The 16564-nt window shown below is 41.2% G+C and overlaps 3 protein-coding genes across 7 annotated transcripts in view; 1 reads left to right on the forward strand and 2 right to left on the reverse strand.

Moving 5' to 3' along the window:
- LOC123972599 (tyrosyl-DNA phosphodiesterase 2-like) overlaps positions 1–2284 on the reverse strand; it is a 31646-nt gene extending 29362 nt beyond the window's left edge. For 2 of the 3 annotated variants that reach the window (XM_046052158.1, XM_046052140.1), the window contains exons 1-3: positions 1708–1731; positions 1261–1316; positions 843–953 (exon numbers count right to left, since the gene is read on the reverse strand). In XM_046052158.1, coding sequence (XP_045908114.1) covers positions 843–937 — 95 coding nt within the window. In that variant the 5' untranslated portion in view covers positions 938–953; positions 1261–1316; positions 1708–1731. Of the gene's footprint in view, positions 1–842; positions 954–1260; positions 1317–1707; positions 1732–2178 lie in introns of those variants that run through there. The other variant, XM_046052149.1, reaches the window with a different exon arrangement.
- Positions 2285–3070: 786 nt separating this feature from the next.
- Positions 3071–8184, reverse strand: LOC123972586 (tyrosyl-DNA phosphodiesterase 2-like). 2 transcript variants are annotated; one of them, XM_046052122.1, is made up of 7 exons: positions 8047–8184; positions 6083–6210; positions 5814–5978; positions 5030–5124; positions 4073–4191; positions 3825–3995; positions 3071–3697 (listed from the first exon to the last, which is right to left on the reverse strand). In XM_046052122.1, exons 2-7 carry the CDS (start codon positions 6178–6180, stop codon positions 3416–3418), a joined length of 930 nt encoding a protein of 309 aa, XP_045908078.1. In that variant the 5' UTR covers positions 6181–6210; positions 8047–8184; the 3' UTR covers positions 3071–3415. The 2 variants fall into 2 exon arrangements, with proteins under 2 accessions (XP_045908078.1, XP_045908086.1); XM_046052130.1 differs by lacking the exon at positions 8047–8184 and adding an exon at positions 6678–6794.
- A 416-nt stretch (positions 8185–8600) lies between these two features.
- nhej1 (nonhomologous end-joining factor 1) overlaps positions 8601–16564 on the forward strand; it is a 26608-nt gene continuing 18644 nt past the window's right edge. The window contains exons 1-5 of one of the 2 annotated variants that reach the window (XM_046048533.1): positions 8601–8685; positions 9601–9754; positions 10546–10760; positions 10875–11096; positions 12732–12870. In XM_046048533.1, coding sequence (XP_045904489.1) covers positions 10572–10760; positions 10875–11096; positions 12732–12870 — 550 coding nt within the window. In that variant the 5' untranslated portion in view covers positions 8601–8685; positions 9601–9754; positions 10546–10571. The remainder of the gene's footprint in view (positions 8686–9600; positions 9755–10545; positions 10761–10874; positions 11097–12731; positions 12871–16564) is intronic. The other variant, XM_046048524.1, reaches the window with a different exon arrangement.

A 16564-nucleotide genomic window follows, 5' to 3' on the forward strand; every position in this document is an offset into this window, starting at 1 on the left:
AACTTAAAACTTTATGTTGGATCAACTTAAATACTTGCATTCATGTTAACAATTATTAAGTTCATATTACTTAGAAATGTGTTTTATTGTGGCCAAAAAGCTCCTTGACCTAACTTAAAACATTATGTTGGATCAACTTAAATACTTGCATTCATGTTAACAATTATTAAGTTCATGTTACTTAGAAATGCGTTTTATTGTGGCCTAAAAGGTAATTCACCATACTAAAAACATTGGTTTGAATTAATGTAATTCTGCCAGCAGTCTTAACTTAAAAATTCTAGTGGAAACCGTTAACTTTACTCTTAACGTTAATTTTATATTTTTGACCCAATGTTTTATTTTTTAGAGTGTACTTTTACTTAACTTTTTCAAAGCGAGGTAGGCCTAGACTATTAGTACTTTTATTAAAAGATCTGGATATAACTTAGTGTTCACCACTGGGTGAAAAAGCCAAACGCTTCTGGTTGTAAGAGACTGGAGAGTTTTTGTCTGCATCAGTAATAATTTAGCATGAGTTTGGCTACAGGATACTCCACAACACCAGCTGCTCTCACTAAAAGATTCGGCACCTACAGTGACCGCGCCCAACTTCCACTCACTCCGTATGTGCACGCGCATCCTAGTAACGAACGTGCTTGCAGCGTTCAAGCAACTTCGTCTCCGAACTTACTTCTCAGCGTGAGAAACACAAGGTGTGGCGTGTGAGCGTGTGAACTGGCTGAAATGCGCGTGTCTCACGGTGAATGCGTGAGACTTGAGAGCCCTGCTCATTGGTGCTGTTGGATTTAAACATTACTGTGTTAATGCATAAACAGCAGCATTAGACTACATTGAAGTACCTGTTTCCTGGAGGATTTTCCTCACCCTCCTTTCTGTTGGTTGTGCAGCTGGCTTTCTCCTCTGGTGACTCTCCTACAGCACAGACTTGCTCCATGTCAGTTTCAAGCTTTCTGGAAGATGAGTAGTAGCAAAAATATCAGTCATCCAAGAATTACAGCAGAGTTATGCTTAGTGTGACTCACATAAAGGTGTGGAGTTATGATTCTGTCACGTGATGTGTAACTGAACATGTAGATAACATGTAGAGTAAACAAATGAAAGGCACACAAGCCACAAAGATCTAGCTGTGCCATCATAAATATAAATGGGCCGTAAAATAGAGAGGGCGACTGACTGGGGAGTTTATGCACCGTCTCAGGTGAAATACTGTGTAATAATCTGGCACTAAAGTGTAAATTAAACTAATTTAGTGCTCACCTGCCATCACAATACTGTCAGCCTTGAAGTGTTCTCAGACTGTGGAACCTGAATGTCTGAAGATATTATCAAGTAGTAAAAAGCTAGCAAATGTTATCAATGTATTGGTATTAACAAAAAAAATGTTAGTTTCTGTTAATACTTACTCATGGTATTGATCTTTAAAGTAGTATTTTAATGAAGTTTTATAGGCTACAAAAACAAGCTGCTTTTTCAATGTTTTATCAGTAGCTTTAATTTTGATAGGCCAAAACACTCAGTGACAGAACAGACTTGATGATGATGAATGTTATTATTGTCCATGTATCATAGTAGCAGGGTTCAGCATATCCAATCAATTTATCAACAACCATAATCACAAATAATGCAGCCTATTTTTTTTTTTTACAGTAATTAGTACCTACTATTATTTACATTAAAACGATAAACAGACTTAAATTAACATACTTTCCATAACGAACTACGCTGCGCACCGCATGACCGACAGTATGGCTGCTCTTCTCCACCATCAGCCACTATATTGCGCACAGTTTTGACTGGAACATGAACTCAGCTGTAGTGTAGCCTACTGCTCTGTATTGACTGCATCTTATTTGTTTAGTACAGCGATAATGTGCCGTGCGTAAAATAATAACACTTTAATATTATACATAGAGGGTGGAATTACGGTCTCTCCATGAGCAGAAGTCTTTGATGGTGTAATAGTATAATAACATTTAACAAAATGTGCAAATGAGCACCTTCTGACTATTAGTGTGTTTGTGCTTGATTGTCTTGCGCCACCGTCACAGTGGTGTCAACCAAAACAATAAATAGGTACAACTAACATGCTCATCGTTGTTACAACTAACCCACACTCTTTATTGCTTCTATAATAGGCTGCCACTAAAAGAAAGCATGACTATATGAACAAATTACCCTTATGTAACCGAAGCTGATCAGGGCTTACAGAGGGAGGCTCCGTTGCCCGGTAGACATTTTTCTCCTCCTCCAACATATTAGGTTTTACCGGAATCAATTTTCGACTTTCCTTTTATTCAAGCTTCACAATAAAAGCCCATAACCTGCGGTGAGTGCTTAACACACGGCGAAATCAACTGAGTCAGAGCATATCACCAAAATAAAATACCTTTCACTTATACATGTGTCTGTTTAGTTGTGTAATTATTTATTAAGCAGACTACATCATTTTAATTTGTAGGGTGTTATTTAGGTTGTTATACAACTAAGAAATTATTCTTGACACATCCCACTTTTCACAAAATATTTCAGTATATTGCAGATGAAGAGTCTTGCATATTTATTTCTTGCAACAAATAACAATGTAACTTGGGCGGTTACCTTATTTTTGCACAGACCAAACCCCTATTTTAATAATGTTACTGTACATTAACCAACTGTATATATAACCTAATGTTTATCTGTTGTTATACTCTGCATACTTATCATATACATAGATTGCTGTTCATACTGTGCATACATTTGCACTCTCTATTCTCTAACTCTGTCCACTTATAAGTTTTTAATATAGTCACATATACTGTATAATATCGGTGTAACTCCACTGTTCATATTGTGAACATAACTGCACTCATCTGTATATATTATGCACTTCTGGTTAGATGCTAACTGCATTTCATTAGCTCTGTACCCGTACTCTCATAATGACAAATATGATAACGTTAACTGAACTGTACAGATAGGAATGGAAACAAATTTAGTCCAATTTGGACCTTTACCTGGCACAAAATGATCCCTGTGAGTTTTACCTGTGTGTCAATCCAGTGATGAAATGCACTACAGCTGAATGTACTTTCAACAACTATTTAATAAACAAAGAATACTTTTTCATGCTTTTAATATAATTTAGTTTGGGATTGTTGAAGCAGTAAAATGCCTGGACAAACAGCGTGAGCACTCACAAGTTAGAACTTCTGTTACATCCAGGCATCAGATCATGACGCAAAAATTACAAACCAATCTGAGATGAAGCCAAAGAGCAACTTTCACAGAGGAACCATCACTGTAGTCTGAACCCAGGCTTGTCACAGCTTGCACTCAAAAACATCAGTGTACAGACAGAGATTGTACATTTTGAGAATTATAACGTACACGGCAAGACACCTGAAAGGCTTTTAACTTGTTTTGTGTATTTCTACTCAGCAGAGAATGTACAGAGGATCCCCCAGTGATCGCTGGTGAAGCGCCCACACTCCAGCTTCTCCAGCCCTATCAAGGCCATGCTGTCGGGTTCCAGCTGCGGGACCCCATCCTGGGCAGCCGGGCGCTGGTAAAGTCGGTCAAAGCGGAACTGACGCTTAAACTGAATATTTTTGTTGGTGTTGACCTGAGGGTCCCATGTGTAGCGGCAATGCTCCGCCTCTCCCAGCTGCTCCCACACATCACAGACGCAACCAGGAAGGCCAACTTCAGTCACCTAGGATGGGATAGCAGGTATGAACAAACAGGTGAGCTATGGATTGATGCTTGAACAATGTTTTATGCAAAATAGGGGAAACACACTCGGACCTCTGAGAGGACACAGAAAACATCATCCGACAAACCTCATCATCCGTCAGGTTGGTGTCTCCTCCGAACAGGACAGTGACATCACCAGGCGCCTCTGTCATCCTCTTCATCACCAGTCGCAGCTGTCTCATCCGCTCTGCCGCATTGGGCTCACAGCTCTCTAAGTGGGACGTCATCAGACAAAGCTTCTGGCCTTTGAACAGCACCTGATTTTGAAGGAGAGACCTTCTTTACGTCTCTGCACCAGGAACAGGTGACTTGTAGCTCATGAGTGTGCACAAACCTGAGCGACAAGCAGGTTCCTCTGCATCTGAGTGGTTGGATAGGCGACTATCTCACTGTCCAGTAGTGTGATTCGAGACTTCTTCAACAATATCCCAGTGAAGTAATTTATAGTTCCACCTGATCAGCATGAGGGAACAGAGGGAAGGTTTAAAATGCAAATTAAATAATATAGTACATGTGAATATGTTTACTGTTTGTTGTGTTTGTGCTGGCAATGGCATTAGACTGAACCACATACTATTCTCTGCGTTTTGGGTCCATCAGTAGACTAGAGCTGGGCAACAACCAGTCACGCTCATGTTTATTACCTCGTGAAACAGAAGCAGAGAGTTGCTTTCTATCCACTCAACTACCTAAACAAACTTCAGACTAAAAGCAGGAAATGCTGGTTGATGCGATCAACGGCTTCCCAATGCTCTACAAATTAAGTTTATGACTAGATATGGGGAACTAAAACCTTGAACTCTTCCGGTTTCCACACAAAAATTACTTCAGCACACCTTTACGCTGACTTACCCTTTGACTCAGTATTCACATCCCTCCCTCCCCAAACCTCCTCTCCCCCACATCCCTCAGTTCCTCCCTCCAGTCCCTTAATCCATCCTTCTCACGTCATCTCGGCTCTCCTCCATACCATGCAATAAACCATTCTGAATCTACATCTTTGCAGGCGTGGTTTTAACACTGGTTAAGCCATGAGAAACGTTCAGCTGTGGATCAGTGGAGCTTGTCCTTATTAACAACAAGACTTAAAGAGAAGAAAGAAACATCCCATTTGTACATTTCGAGTGATATTTTGCCACTAAAACACCAGGTGACGCATAATGGGCGACTGAACACTGAACGGCACATGGTGCTGAATCAACAACGTTTGACTAGCCAGCAGTATTTAGACCCAAAGCAAAATCTCGCCCAGGGCCCCAAAAAGCTCACTCCATCACTTTGTTGCATGCACCTTCAATGAAGTTGTACTTGGCCGCCAGTTGTTTCTTCATGAAGCGGCTGTAAGAAGGGATGAGCTCCTGAAGAAACACCACGTCAGGGGAGTGTCTACGTGGAAATAAATTGAAGAAACAAAACTTTGTGATGATGAAACACTGTTACCAGCTCATTGTTTGTGCTATTAAGATGTCACATTAAGAATGTCAGATACTAAAACTCGTGCTCAGAAAACAGGTGGATGCATCTCTGCAGGTAGCCTACAACATCTGTTCTGCCGAATTGTGCATCCACCTTTTAAGTTCCTTTTCCTACACATTGCTGTGCAATTTGATCAAATGCGGTATTAACCACGTTTTTGGCTGGTTTGACTAGACAATGTTAATTTCATAGGCTACATTTAATATATTTTTTATTTAGCCTAACCATTACCCCTTAACACTCAGTACAGGACACATGAAATCGAACAGTGGAATCTGATGGTCTGTGGCACTGACAGAGCTCATTTGACAGCTGACATTAGTTTTTCCACTTTAAAAAAAATAATTTTAACTCTCTGAAATACTTAAAAACACATCGATCAAGAACAGAAAATACTACACTCTTAGATATATCGAGAGATTAATCAAGGAAACCTTGTACACTTCAGTGCTAAGTGTAATAAAATGACTCTAAACGTTCATAAAATATTAAATCAATTCATTTGTCACCGTTGATGAACTCCACAGGACTTTGCCGTAGAAATCATTACAATATCAGTTTCCACTGGGAGGCACAACTCGACACAACACCTTGCTTACGAGATCAAGTAAGAGCAGAGGCTTCTCATTCTCTCAGGCTGTTCCTCTCCGTCAAGCCCATCCACGTTCCAGGAGATCAGCGACAGTTTGCTGTTTTCTTCTTCTTCTGATGGGTTTTCTGCAACATCACTGCAGACAGCAGGACTGTCCTGAGCCTCATCAGTGCTGTTGGATTTGAACAGTAAATAATACAGAATTGATTACCGTGTTAATGCATAAACAGCATCTTTAGTGGATCACATTGCATTGGTTTCGGACAGGGGAACTACCTGCTTCCTGGAGTATTTTCCTCACCCTTCTTTCTGTCGGTTGTGCAGCTGGTGGTGTTTTCCTCTAGTGACTTTTCTACACCACAAAGTTGCCCCATGTTAGTTTTGAAGAGTCAGTTTCAAGCTCTCTGAAAGACATGTAGTAGCAAAGATACTGTGGAGTCATACTTACTGTGACTCAACCCTAAAAAAGACTGCGGCACCTTTAAAACAAACACTCATCAGAGACAGAGACAACTGTTAACTCCGAGCTGAATCCCGCTGACCATGTGTCAAGAGGAATGCCTGCGATTGGTGGGCCAGAGTTTTTAACAAAGGACAGGAAACACTGGCCAGTTTCCCCAGCCGTGAGATACATACACACAGTTAAAGAAGCAGTAAGTTACTGCCACAAACACGCACGAGAATCCATTTAACAAGCTTGTTATTATTCAGAGTGGCACTGTTTAAAAAGGGCAGTTTCATGAATGATGAAATATAAACAGCTACTTCAGAGACGGAGCGCACATTGCAAGCTTATCACATCCCAAACAAGTCATCATTTAAGTCATGACAAGAAAACTGAAATGGTTACACACAAAATGCAGCAGCTCACCGGTGAAGATGTTGTTCCAGCAGAAATTGAGATACTCAAGTTTTGTCAAAATCAAAGCTTTAGTGATGAACTTTCAGCTCTTCAGGAAGGTGACACACTTAAAGGAAGCAGTCACTTGTAAAGCTTGATTTTGTTATGTAAGATGGGATTTTACGGGTCAGAGGAAGGTTGCATCAGTCTGCACTGCCAGCAGACATTAAGCATCCTGTGATACTTCCTAAAGATCAACATGTCTTCATGTCGCTCCTCAGATATATTCACAAAGATACAGGACATAGTGAGATAAGTTATATGCTATCCCGGGCTGAGAGAGAGATTCTGGATCCCACAAGCACACTCTGCTGTTAGGAAAATATTGCTGTGGAACATATAAAGGATTTCAGCAAAACTTGGAGAACAGAGGATGGGATAATTCTTAGAAATGTTCCTGCAAAAGGGCATTACCTAGATTTTCAACCACACAGCTGGTTTGCAGTTTGGTGGCATCTGGGAGAGACAGATTCGTAATGTGAGGAAAATTCTCAACCAGATTCTGAAACAGCAACAACTTGAAGATGAAGGCCGTCATACATTGTTGTGTGAAGTTGAGGCAGTTGTTACTGGCAGGCCGATAACCATAACTGTCAACATGGGGATTTGAAAATAAGGGAAATAATAAAGGACAACAAATAATCAACTTTATTAATAAGCATTTTTAATATATCAAACATTATGTACTTTAACTGATCCATCCAAATGCAATCCATTTTAGGGATAATAAGCATTTAATCGCAAAGTGATTTTATTTCTTTTCAGTTTTCAGAAAAAAATTGTAAATGCTGCTTATTTATAGAGCGCCTTTCTAGTCTTTTCTACCACTCAAAGCTCTTTTACACACACATCTGCATTCACTCACATTCATACTCTGGTGGAACATCCACCAATTCGGGGTTCAGTATCTTGCCCAAGGACACTTCGACATGCAGGGGGGAGCCGGTGATTGAACCGCCGACCTTCCGATAATCTACATCCTGAGCCACAGCCGCCCCAGAAAGAGAAAGAAAAAAGGAACCACACACGGACCGTAACCTAACAGGGAGTAACAAGTAAGTTACATTACCTTACCTTATTACTAGCCTACTCCTACTCACACATTGAAAAAAACATGCAGGCATCAGCACTGTGTGCATCTTCAGATCAGTTAACAACACAAAACTAACCTCTTTGGCGTGGTTCTGTTGTACTGTGTGTGTTACCCAACAGGTCCGTTGGTCAGTGTAACATCTCTATTTCACCACATTACTACAAGCATGTTACCAACGAGGATTCACAACACACTTATCTCTAATCCTGGGAAACCAGCGTGTTATTTAGAGAAACATAAACCCACCTGCACGTAGAAACATAGAGGCAGAAAACTTTGACCTGAGTTCAGCTCCACTGCAGGATTCATTCTTCCCTTTCAGGGATTTTAAATCCTTTAAGCGCCATCTAGTGACCTCATTTTTAAACACCACGCTGCCACAGGAACAGGAAAGACACTTTAGGCCCTATTTAAGACACAATGCCATTGAAAAAAAAAAAACTTCCTGTAAATAGGCCTACGCAACATTTCTTACGCTTACGTAAGCAACTCAGCTGCAACTACCAAATGCAGAAAAAACAGCTGTCAAAAATCGCTGAACAGGTTTATATTATCACTGCCCCATCATTAGGGCTAGAGTAGATCTGACTGTAATTTCATTTGTTTATTCCATTAAATGAATGTGTTGCTTGGATGTATTATTATTATTATTATTATTATTATTAACCTCAAACCTCAAATCATGCTTATATTAATATTATGTAATAATAATAATAATAATAATAATGATTATTATCAGGGGATAATTATTTTTATTATTGTTGGTGTTATTCATTTTAGGCGGAACCTTTGAAATACGCTGTTGTTTGACGTCGGTGCTGGAATCTTTAACCATCAACAGGAACCGGCGGCAGTTTGCAGCAGCGTCTCTTGCTGCAAATGTTGGTAGTTATTAAGTTTTAGCTCTTGTTTTAATATTTTAAAATGTCTCCGGGTGTGTTATGAAGTGTTATAGGATAACAATAACAGAGGTACATGTAATTATGTTAAACAAAGTCCTGAAAAACAAAGAGTTAGCTTAGTGAGTTCCCTCCCTGCTGCCTTTCCTTGAATCAACGTCAACTGGCAAAAATAACTAAAAGTGGGCGATTTCGCTGTAAAAATCGCTTATTGTGTTACCGAAATGGTCGCTGACTTTACAAATACACTCGTGGTTTAAAATCGTAAGCTATAAATGTACACAAATATTTGCCTAAGCAGTGAAACTTTAAAATTCAGAGATTTATAAATTGAGTTTGGTGTGATTTTTACCAGCTTCTCTCGTCTTGAATTAGCTAAGGTTAAACGTTAAAACCTGTTACTTTTTTAATAAAAAAGAAAGACCGATCAACCACAGGTACTTATTTTTGTTGTTTGTACCGTTTTCCTTCGCCCACCACAGTGGAATATGAACGGCAACACAATTTTAAAAGTAGGGCCAAATGTATTGCTTATTTTACTGGGTTTAATACTGGCCGCCGAATGAAAGAGTAGCTTCCATTTATGCAGACAGTCAAAAATCATGTGGAAACTCGGAAGATTGTGTGCTGATAAACCAGGGAACTTTAAAGTCATAGATTTTTAAATGGAGTTTGGTGTGACGTTCGTTGCCTAAAGGCGAGAACGGAGCGTGTCAGGACAACATCCTCCCCCGATACCCTCTAACCGCTGGCATCCGTGTTCGGCTTTGCGTGGCTGTATATTGAAGTCATAAAGTTACTGATTTGGTGTTTTTGCCATTTCCAAATTGGCGTGAGTCAGCGCACCGTGTTTCAAATGGCGACTGACGAGAAATGCCTCGTTTTTATTCCCTGAAAACAGCCCCATTACAGGTCAGAAGAGAGGAGCCGGTAACCCGCAGGAGCTGCCACTGCAGCCTCCATCCTGCAGGGTGGTGATTATGCGGCCGGGACGGCGTCTGTAACGCGGCTTTAACAGATCTGAGTCCAGGCTTTTGGGGCGCATTCCTCTGGAGGTGAGTGATTAAGAAAACAGGGTTGATAAAAAGGAGAATTACGCCGTGATTTCTATATTTGGGTGTGGGCGTTCATTGGCATCCACTTCTTCCAGGAACAATCTCAAAACATTCAGGAGCTTCTACCTTTTTTAGTGTTACTCTAAGATACAGAAAGTTAAGAGGAACTCACTGGGAAAGAAAATGTTAGGGCTACACCTTGGATGTTGCTGAGGTGATTCATAATAAAACATAGTATACAGGAGTCAATATATAAGGAGTGATTAAAGCTGTGCATCTATATTGCACTTACATTAAGATGCCTCTAAAGACCATTCCCCTCTGATATGACTTTCATCTTTGTTTAAAACATGTGTACATACATGAAAATAAATTAAGAATTCTGAAGGTTCCACTTCCTATAGGTTTATATTACAGACAAATAAGTTTAACACTACAATACCCATGAGCCTCGGCTACTGTCGCTACTGAGAAGAAGCTGATCAGACGTGTGAATTAGAGCTGTAGTCAATTCAGAACATTTCATTGATTTAAAGAGCTGAATGGTTTATCAGGTTTAAGTGAAAGTGAAGCTCTGTGATTGGATGCAGCTTACTGAAATGCATCTTGGTAATCGTAGTTGATTTCTCCTTCAGTTTTTAAGCTCACAGTACTTTTAGACTTTTTATCTAAAAAGCAGATCGTTTCTAACATAGTTATTTGTCTTTTGAGGATTCAACCAGGAGAGTTTCTTCAGAGACAGCTCTCGGCCTCCTAACATTGTCTAACTCCAGTCTTTCCTTTCTGTTCAGTCCGTTTGGTACCTTGTTTTTGGGCCATGATGGAGGCCAGCGGAGCCCCGACTGAGGTCCTCCTGCAACGTCCATGGCTTCCTGTGAGCATCAGCTGCTGCCAGCTGCTAGCCAAGAGCTGGTTTGGGGAAACGGCGTACCACGTCCTGCTGACTGACATGCACTGTGTGTGGGAGGAGAGGATGGACTCAGCAGGCATCCAGAAGAGAGCGCAGGTACACACAGCGCTCAGTGAATTATTATTATTTAATCTGTTAGCAAAAAAATATCAAAAGATGAATTGTTCAATAAATAAATCCTGTTTTTTTTGGGGGTTTTTTCCCTCCCAGGAGCTGAACAGACGTTTGCGAGCCCCGGTCAAAGCCTTCTTCTCCCACCTGTGTGAGGTGGTTCAGCCCTGCCTAACAGGAAGTGACGGGCGACCCGACGGTCAGGCGCTGGTGTCCCTGACGCGACAGGAGGATGGCAACATCAGCATGAAGCTGAAGAGCGAGCTGGCAGGGCTGCCCTTCTACTGGGAGTTTCACTGCACCCCAGCCCCCATCACTGTGGTACGGTCCACTTTTCAGGTTTAAAGAGTGGATCAGGCTGTTGTGGGTTTTGAACTGTGATATTATGGTTTTGTCACCACGCCACCAAGTTATAGTGTCTTTTTATTAGGGATCCAAGCAGCTGGAACCCTATTGTTTTTGTTTTTTCTTTCTTTCTTTCTTCTTTTTCTACACTAAAAGTCTTTGGGCAGCAAACACTGCTGGGTGAAAACTCACCAAAATTGGCACGTAGGTTGCAAATTCCACCCACTACTCAGGCAAAAAAATTGGCCCTCATAGACTTCATGGTGGCGCTATAACAGTTAACTTTGCGTTTTTGCAATTATCTCGAAAAAGGCTTAGTCGTCGCTGATCAGAAGTTATCAAAAGAATTTGGATACGTCAATCCATTTGTTTTTTTTCATAAATTTTTACTTTTGTGTATTTACATATAATTTTACATAAATACCCGTAAATCAAAATTGGCTTGAGCTATTGTCACCAAACTTGATGCGTCTGTTCAGATGCTCGGTCCGAGCTTCGCTGAGCAGGCCTGGGATATTCTTCCACTAGGGGGCGCTACACTTGTAAAAAGTTTATACCTCGTAATTCGCTGCATGTATTCATACAAAATTCGATTTGTATCATTTCTCATTCCAAACTTAAAAAAATCATCCGTACGTCCTCAAGAGCTGAAACTTTTTCAGCACATCCATTGATATGTGACTAACGTTTGCCTCACTGCAACCTGTGCTCAATTCAGAAGTCAGTCACTCTATATTTTTAAGACTATGCTAAATCAATTAACATCTATATCTCCACAAGTCTTTCTTCAAATGCTACCAAAATCAAGACATCACAGACATTCTCTTGATGGCCGATATCAAGTGTCGCAAAAGGTTTTTAGATTGGTCTAACAGTGAGTCTGCAGTGATATTCAGTATATTGCTATAACTTGTACAGTATGCACAACATTTTCTTTTTTGCTCAGTTTGCTCTCAAGTCATCTGCGTCTGTTCTTCTCCTCTGAAAATTTTTCATAACTGGCTAGGATCCCGATCATTGCCGCTCGAGGCTATATTTAATTCTTGCTCTTGGCCATGGCCACCAAATTTGAGCATTTTGACCTGGGAATTGGTTGAGAAAAGTTCAAGCACTTTCTTCCTGTGATGTTTCAGAGGATTTTCTACTTTGTAAAATCCCAACTTCTGTGAGAAATAATGTGACAATCTGTCCTTTTCAACACAAAAAAATATTCATTTTTAGTTTTGGAGCCTCAGTAAAGAAATATTCATGTTGACATAACTTTTTGGGAACATCTGAGAAAAATCACTTTCATTATTACATTTAATAAGTGGTAAATTGAAGTGCAAGCTTTAAATGCTTCACAGTCATAGAGCAACAAAAAAAAATCCAACACAGTCTGATTTTGTTTGAAGAAAATCTAACCGATAAATGTCTTAAGCCGTGACATGATCTGTGATTTGAAGTGAAGTTGGGATATTTTCAAGTTAAAAAGTGGTTTTAAAAAAGCCAAAACCAAAAAAATGTTTATAGAAAATGAGCAAAAAAGGAAATGAAATTAAAAAGTGCATTTAAAGAGCAGGTTTATAAAAACATCCCACAGTCAACTGGATTGTGTGTGCGTGTTGTCAGGTGTGTGTTCAGCTGGTGCGCCCCCTGCTGGCGATGAGTCATCTGCTGCAGCGGCAGGTGGAGCAGCTCGCAGGTCTGCTAGCGAGGAAGGACGCAGAGATCCAGGACTACAGAGAGAACGGAGCCACGCTCAGCAGAGGTAAACACACATACACGTACAGTAACGTAACACACGTACAGTAACGTAACACACGTACAGTAACGTAACACATGTACAATAACGTCATTCACACGTACAGTAATGTCGCACACACGTACAGTAATGTCGCACACACGTACAGTAATGTCGCACACACGTACAGTAACGTAACACACATACACACGTACAGTAACGTAACACACATGTACAGTAATGTCGCACACACGTACAGTAACGTAACACATATACACACGTACAGTAATGGAATTCACACGTACAGTAACGTCATTCACACCATTCATACGCACAGTAACGTAACACACGTACAGTAACGTCATTCACACCATTCATACGCACAGTAACGTAACACACGTACAGTAACGACATTCACACCATTCATACGCACAGTAACGTAACACATGTACGGTAACGTCATTCACATGTACGGTAACGTCATTCATACGCACAGTAATGTAACACACGTACAGTAACGTCATTCACACCATTCATACGCACAGTAACGTAACACACGTACAGTAACGTCATTCACACCATTCATACGCACAGTAACGTAACACATGTACAGTAACGACATTCACACCATTCATACGCACAGTAACGTAACACACGTACAGTAACGTCATTCACACCATTCATACGCACAGTAACGTAACACACGTACAGTAACGTCATTCACACCATTCATACGCACAGTAACGTAACACACGTACAGTAATGTCATTCACACACGTATAGTAACGTCATTCACACGTACAGTAACGTCATTCACACACGTACAGTAACGTCATTCACACACGTACAGTAACGACATTCACACACGTACAGTAACGACATTCACACGCACAGTAACGACATTCACACGCACAGTAACGACATTCACACGCACAGTAACGACATTCACACGTACAGTGACATTGCACACGTACAGTAACGTCATTCTCACACGTACAGTAACGTCATTCTCACACGTACAGTAACGACATTCACACGTACAGTAACGACATTCACACACGTACAGTAACGACATTCACACGTACAGTAACGACATTCACACACGTACAGTAATGTACAGTAACGTCATTCACACACGCACAGTAACGACATTCACACCATTCATACGCACAGTAACGTAACACACGTACAGTAACGACATTCACACCATTCATACGCACAGTAACGTAACACATGTACGGTAACGTCATTCACATGTACGGTAACGTCATTCACATGTACGGTAACGTCATTCACATGTACGGTAACGTCATTCACATGTACGGTAACGTCATTCATATGCACAGTAACGTAACACACGTACGGTAACGTCATTCACACATTCATACGCACAGTAACGTAACACATGTACGGTAACGTCATTCACATGTACGGTAACGTCATTCATATGCACAGTAACGTAACACACGTACAGTAACGTCATTCACACCATTCATACGCACAGTAACGTAACACACGTACAGTAACGTCATTCACACACGTACAGTAACGTCATTCACACACGTACAGTAACGTCATTCACATGTACAGTAACGCACAGTAACGACATTCACACGTACAGTGACATTGCACACGTACAGTAACGTCATTCACACACGCACAGTAACGTCATTCACACGCACAGTAACGACATTCACACACGTACAGTAACGTCATTCACACATGTACAGTAACGTCATTCACACATGTACAGTAATGTACAGTAACGTCATTCACACACGCACAGTAACGACATTCACACCATTCATACGCACAGTAACGTCATTTACATGTACGGTAACGTCATTTACATGTACGGTAACGTCATTCATACGCACAGTAACGTAACACACGTACAGTAACGTCATTCACACCATTCATACGCACAGTAACGTAACACACGTACAGTAACGTCATTCACACCATTCATACGCACAGTAACGTCATTCACACACGTACAGTAACGTCATTCACACACGTACAGTAACGTCATTCACACACGTACAGTAACGTCATTCACACACGTACAGTAACGTCATTCACACATGTACAGTAACGCACAGTAACGTCATTCACACACGTACAGTAACGTCATTCACACCATTCATACGCACAGTAACGTCATTCACACATGTACAGTAACGTCATTCACACCATTCATACGCACAGTAACGTAACACACGTACGGTAACGTCATTCACACCATTCATACGCACAGTAACGTAACACATGTACGGTAACGTCATTCACATGTACGGTAACGTCATTCACATGTACGGTAACGTCATTCACATGTACGGTAACGTCATTCACATGTACGGTAACGTCATTCACATGTACGGTAACGTCATTCACATGTACGGTAACGTCATTCACACGCACGGTAACGTCATTCACACCATTGCACACGCACGGTAACGACATTCACACGCACAGTAACGACATTCACACGCACAGTAACGACATTCACACGCACAGTAACGACATTCACACGCACAGTAACGACATTCACACGTGTAACGACATTCACACGTACAGTGACATTGCACACGCACAGTAACGACATTCACACGCACAGTGACATTGCACACGTACAGTAACGACATTCACACGCACAGTAACGACATTCACACACGTACAGTAACGACATTCACACACGTACAGTAACGACATTCACACACGCACAGTAACGACATTCACACACGCACAGTAACGTCATTCACACACGCACAGTAACGTCATTCACACACGCACAGTAACGACATTCACACGCACAGTGACATTGCACACGTACAGTAACGACATTCACACGCACAGTAACGACATTCACACACGTACAGTAACGACATTCACACACGTACAGTAACGACATTCACACACGCACAGTAACGACATTCACACACGCACAGTAACGTCATTCACACACGCACAGTAACGTCATTCACACACGCACAGTAACGACATTCACACGCACAGTGACATTGCACACGTACAGTAACGACATTCACACGCACAGTAACGACATTCACACACGTACAGTAACGACATTCACACACGTACAGTAACGACATTCACACACGCACAGTAACGACATTCACACACGCACAGTAACGTCATTCACACACGCACAGTAACGTCATTCACACACGCACAGTAACGACATTCACACGCACAGTGACATTGCACACGTACAGTAACGACATTCACACGCACAGTAACGACATTCACACACGTACAGTAACGACATTCACACACGTACAGTAACGACATTCACACACGCACAGTAACGACATTCACACACGCACAGTAACGTCATTCACACACGCACAGTAACGTCATTCACACACGCACAGTAACGACATTCACACGCACAGTGACATTGCACACGTACAGTAACGACATTCACACGCACAGTAACGACATTCACACACGTACAGTAACGACATTCACACACGTACAGTAACGACATTCACACACGTACAGTAACGACATTCACACACGCACAGTAACGTCATTCACACACGCACAGTAACGTCATTCACACACGCACAGTAACGACATTCACACACGCACAGTAACGACATTCACACACGCACAGTAACGACATTCACACACGTCAACCTCAGATTTTTTGTGGGGCCACATTGGGAGGTCACCAGTTAGGTTCCTCACAGCAGAGAGA

The sequence above is a fragment of the Micropterus dolomieu genome, linkage group LG01, assembly GCF_021292245.1.
Source record: "Micropterus dolomieu isolate WLL.071019.BEF.003 ecotype Adirondacks linkage group LG01, ASM2129224v1, whole genome shotgun sequence".
Classification (NCBI taxonomy): Eukaryota; Metazoa; Chordata; class Actinopteri; order Centrarchiformes; family Centrarchidae; genus Micropterus; species Micropterus dolomieu.

What these genes read in the sequence shown, in the direction of transcription:
- LOC123972586 (XM_046052122.1), bottom strand. Translation starts at nt 6,180, where the DNA reads ATGGGGCAACTTTGTGGTGTAGAAAAGTCACTAGAGGAAAACACCACC. An exon ending in CAAGTACAACTTCATTGAAG is followed by an intron (nt 4,192 to 5,029) that starts GTGCATGCAACA and finishes CATGCTGATCAG; the next exon opens with GTGGAACTATAAATTACTTC. An exon ending in CCAACCTGACGGATGATGAG is followed by an intron (nt 3,698 to 3,824) that starts GTTTGTCGGATG and finishes ATCCCATCCTAG; the next exon opens with GTGACTGAAGTTGGCCTTCC.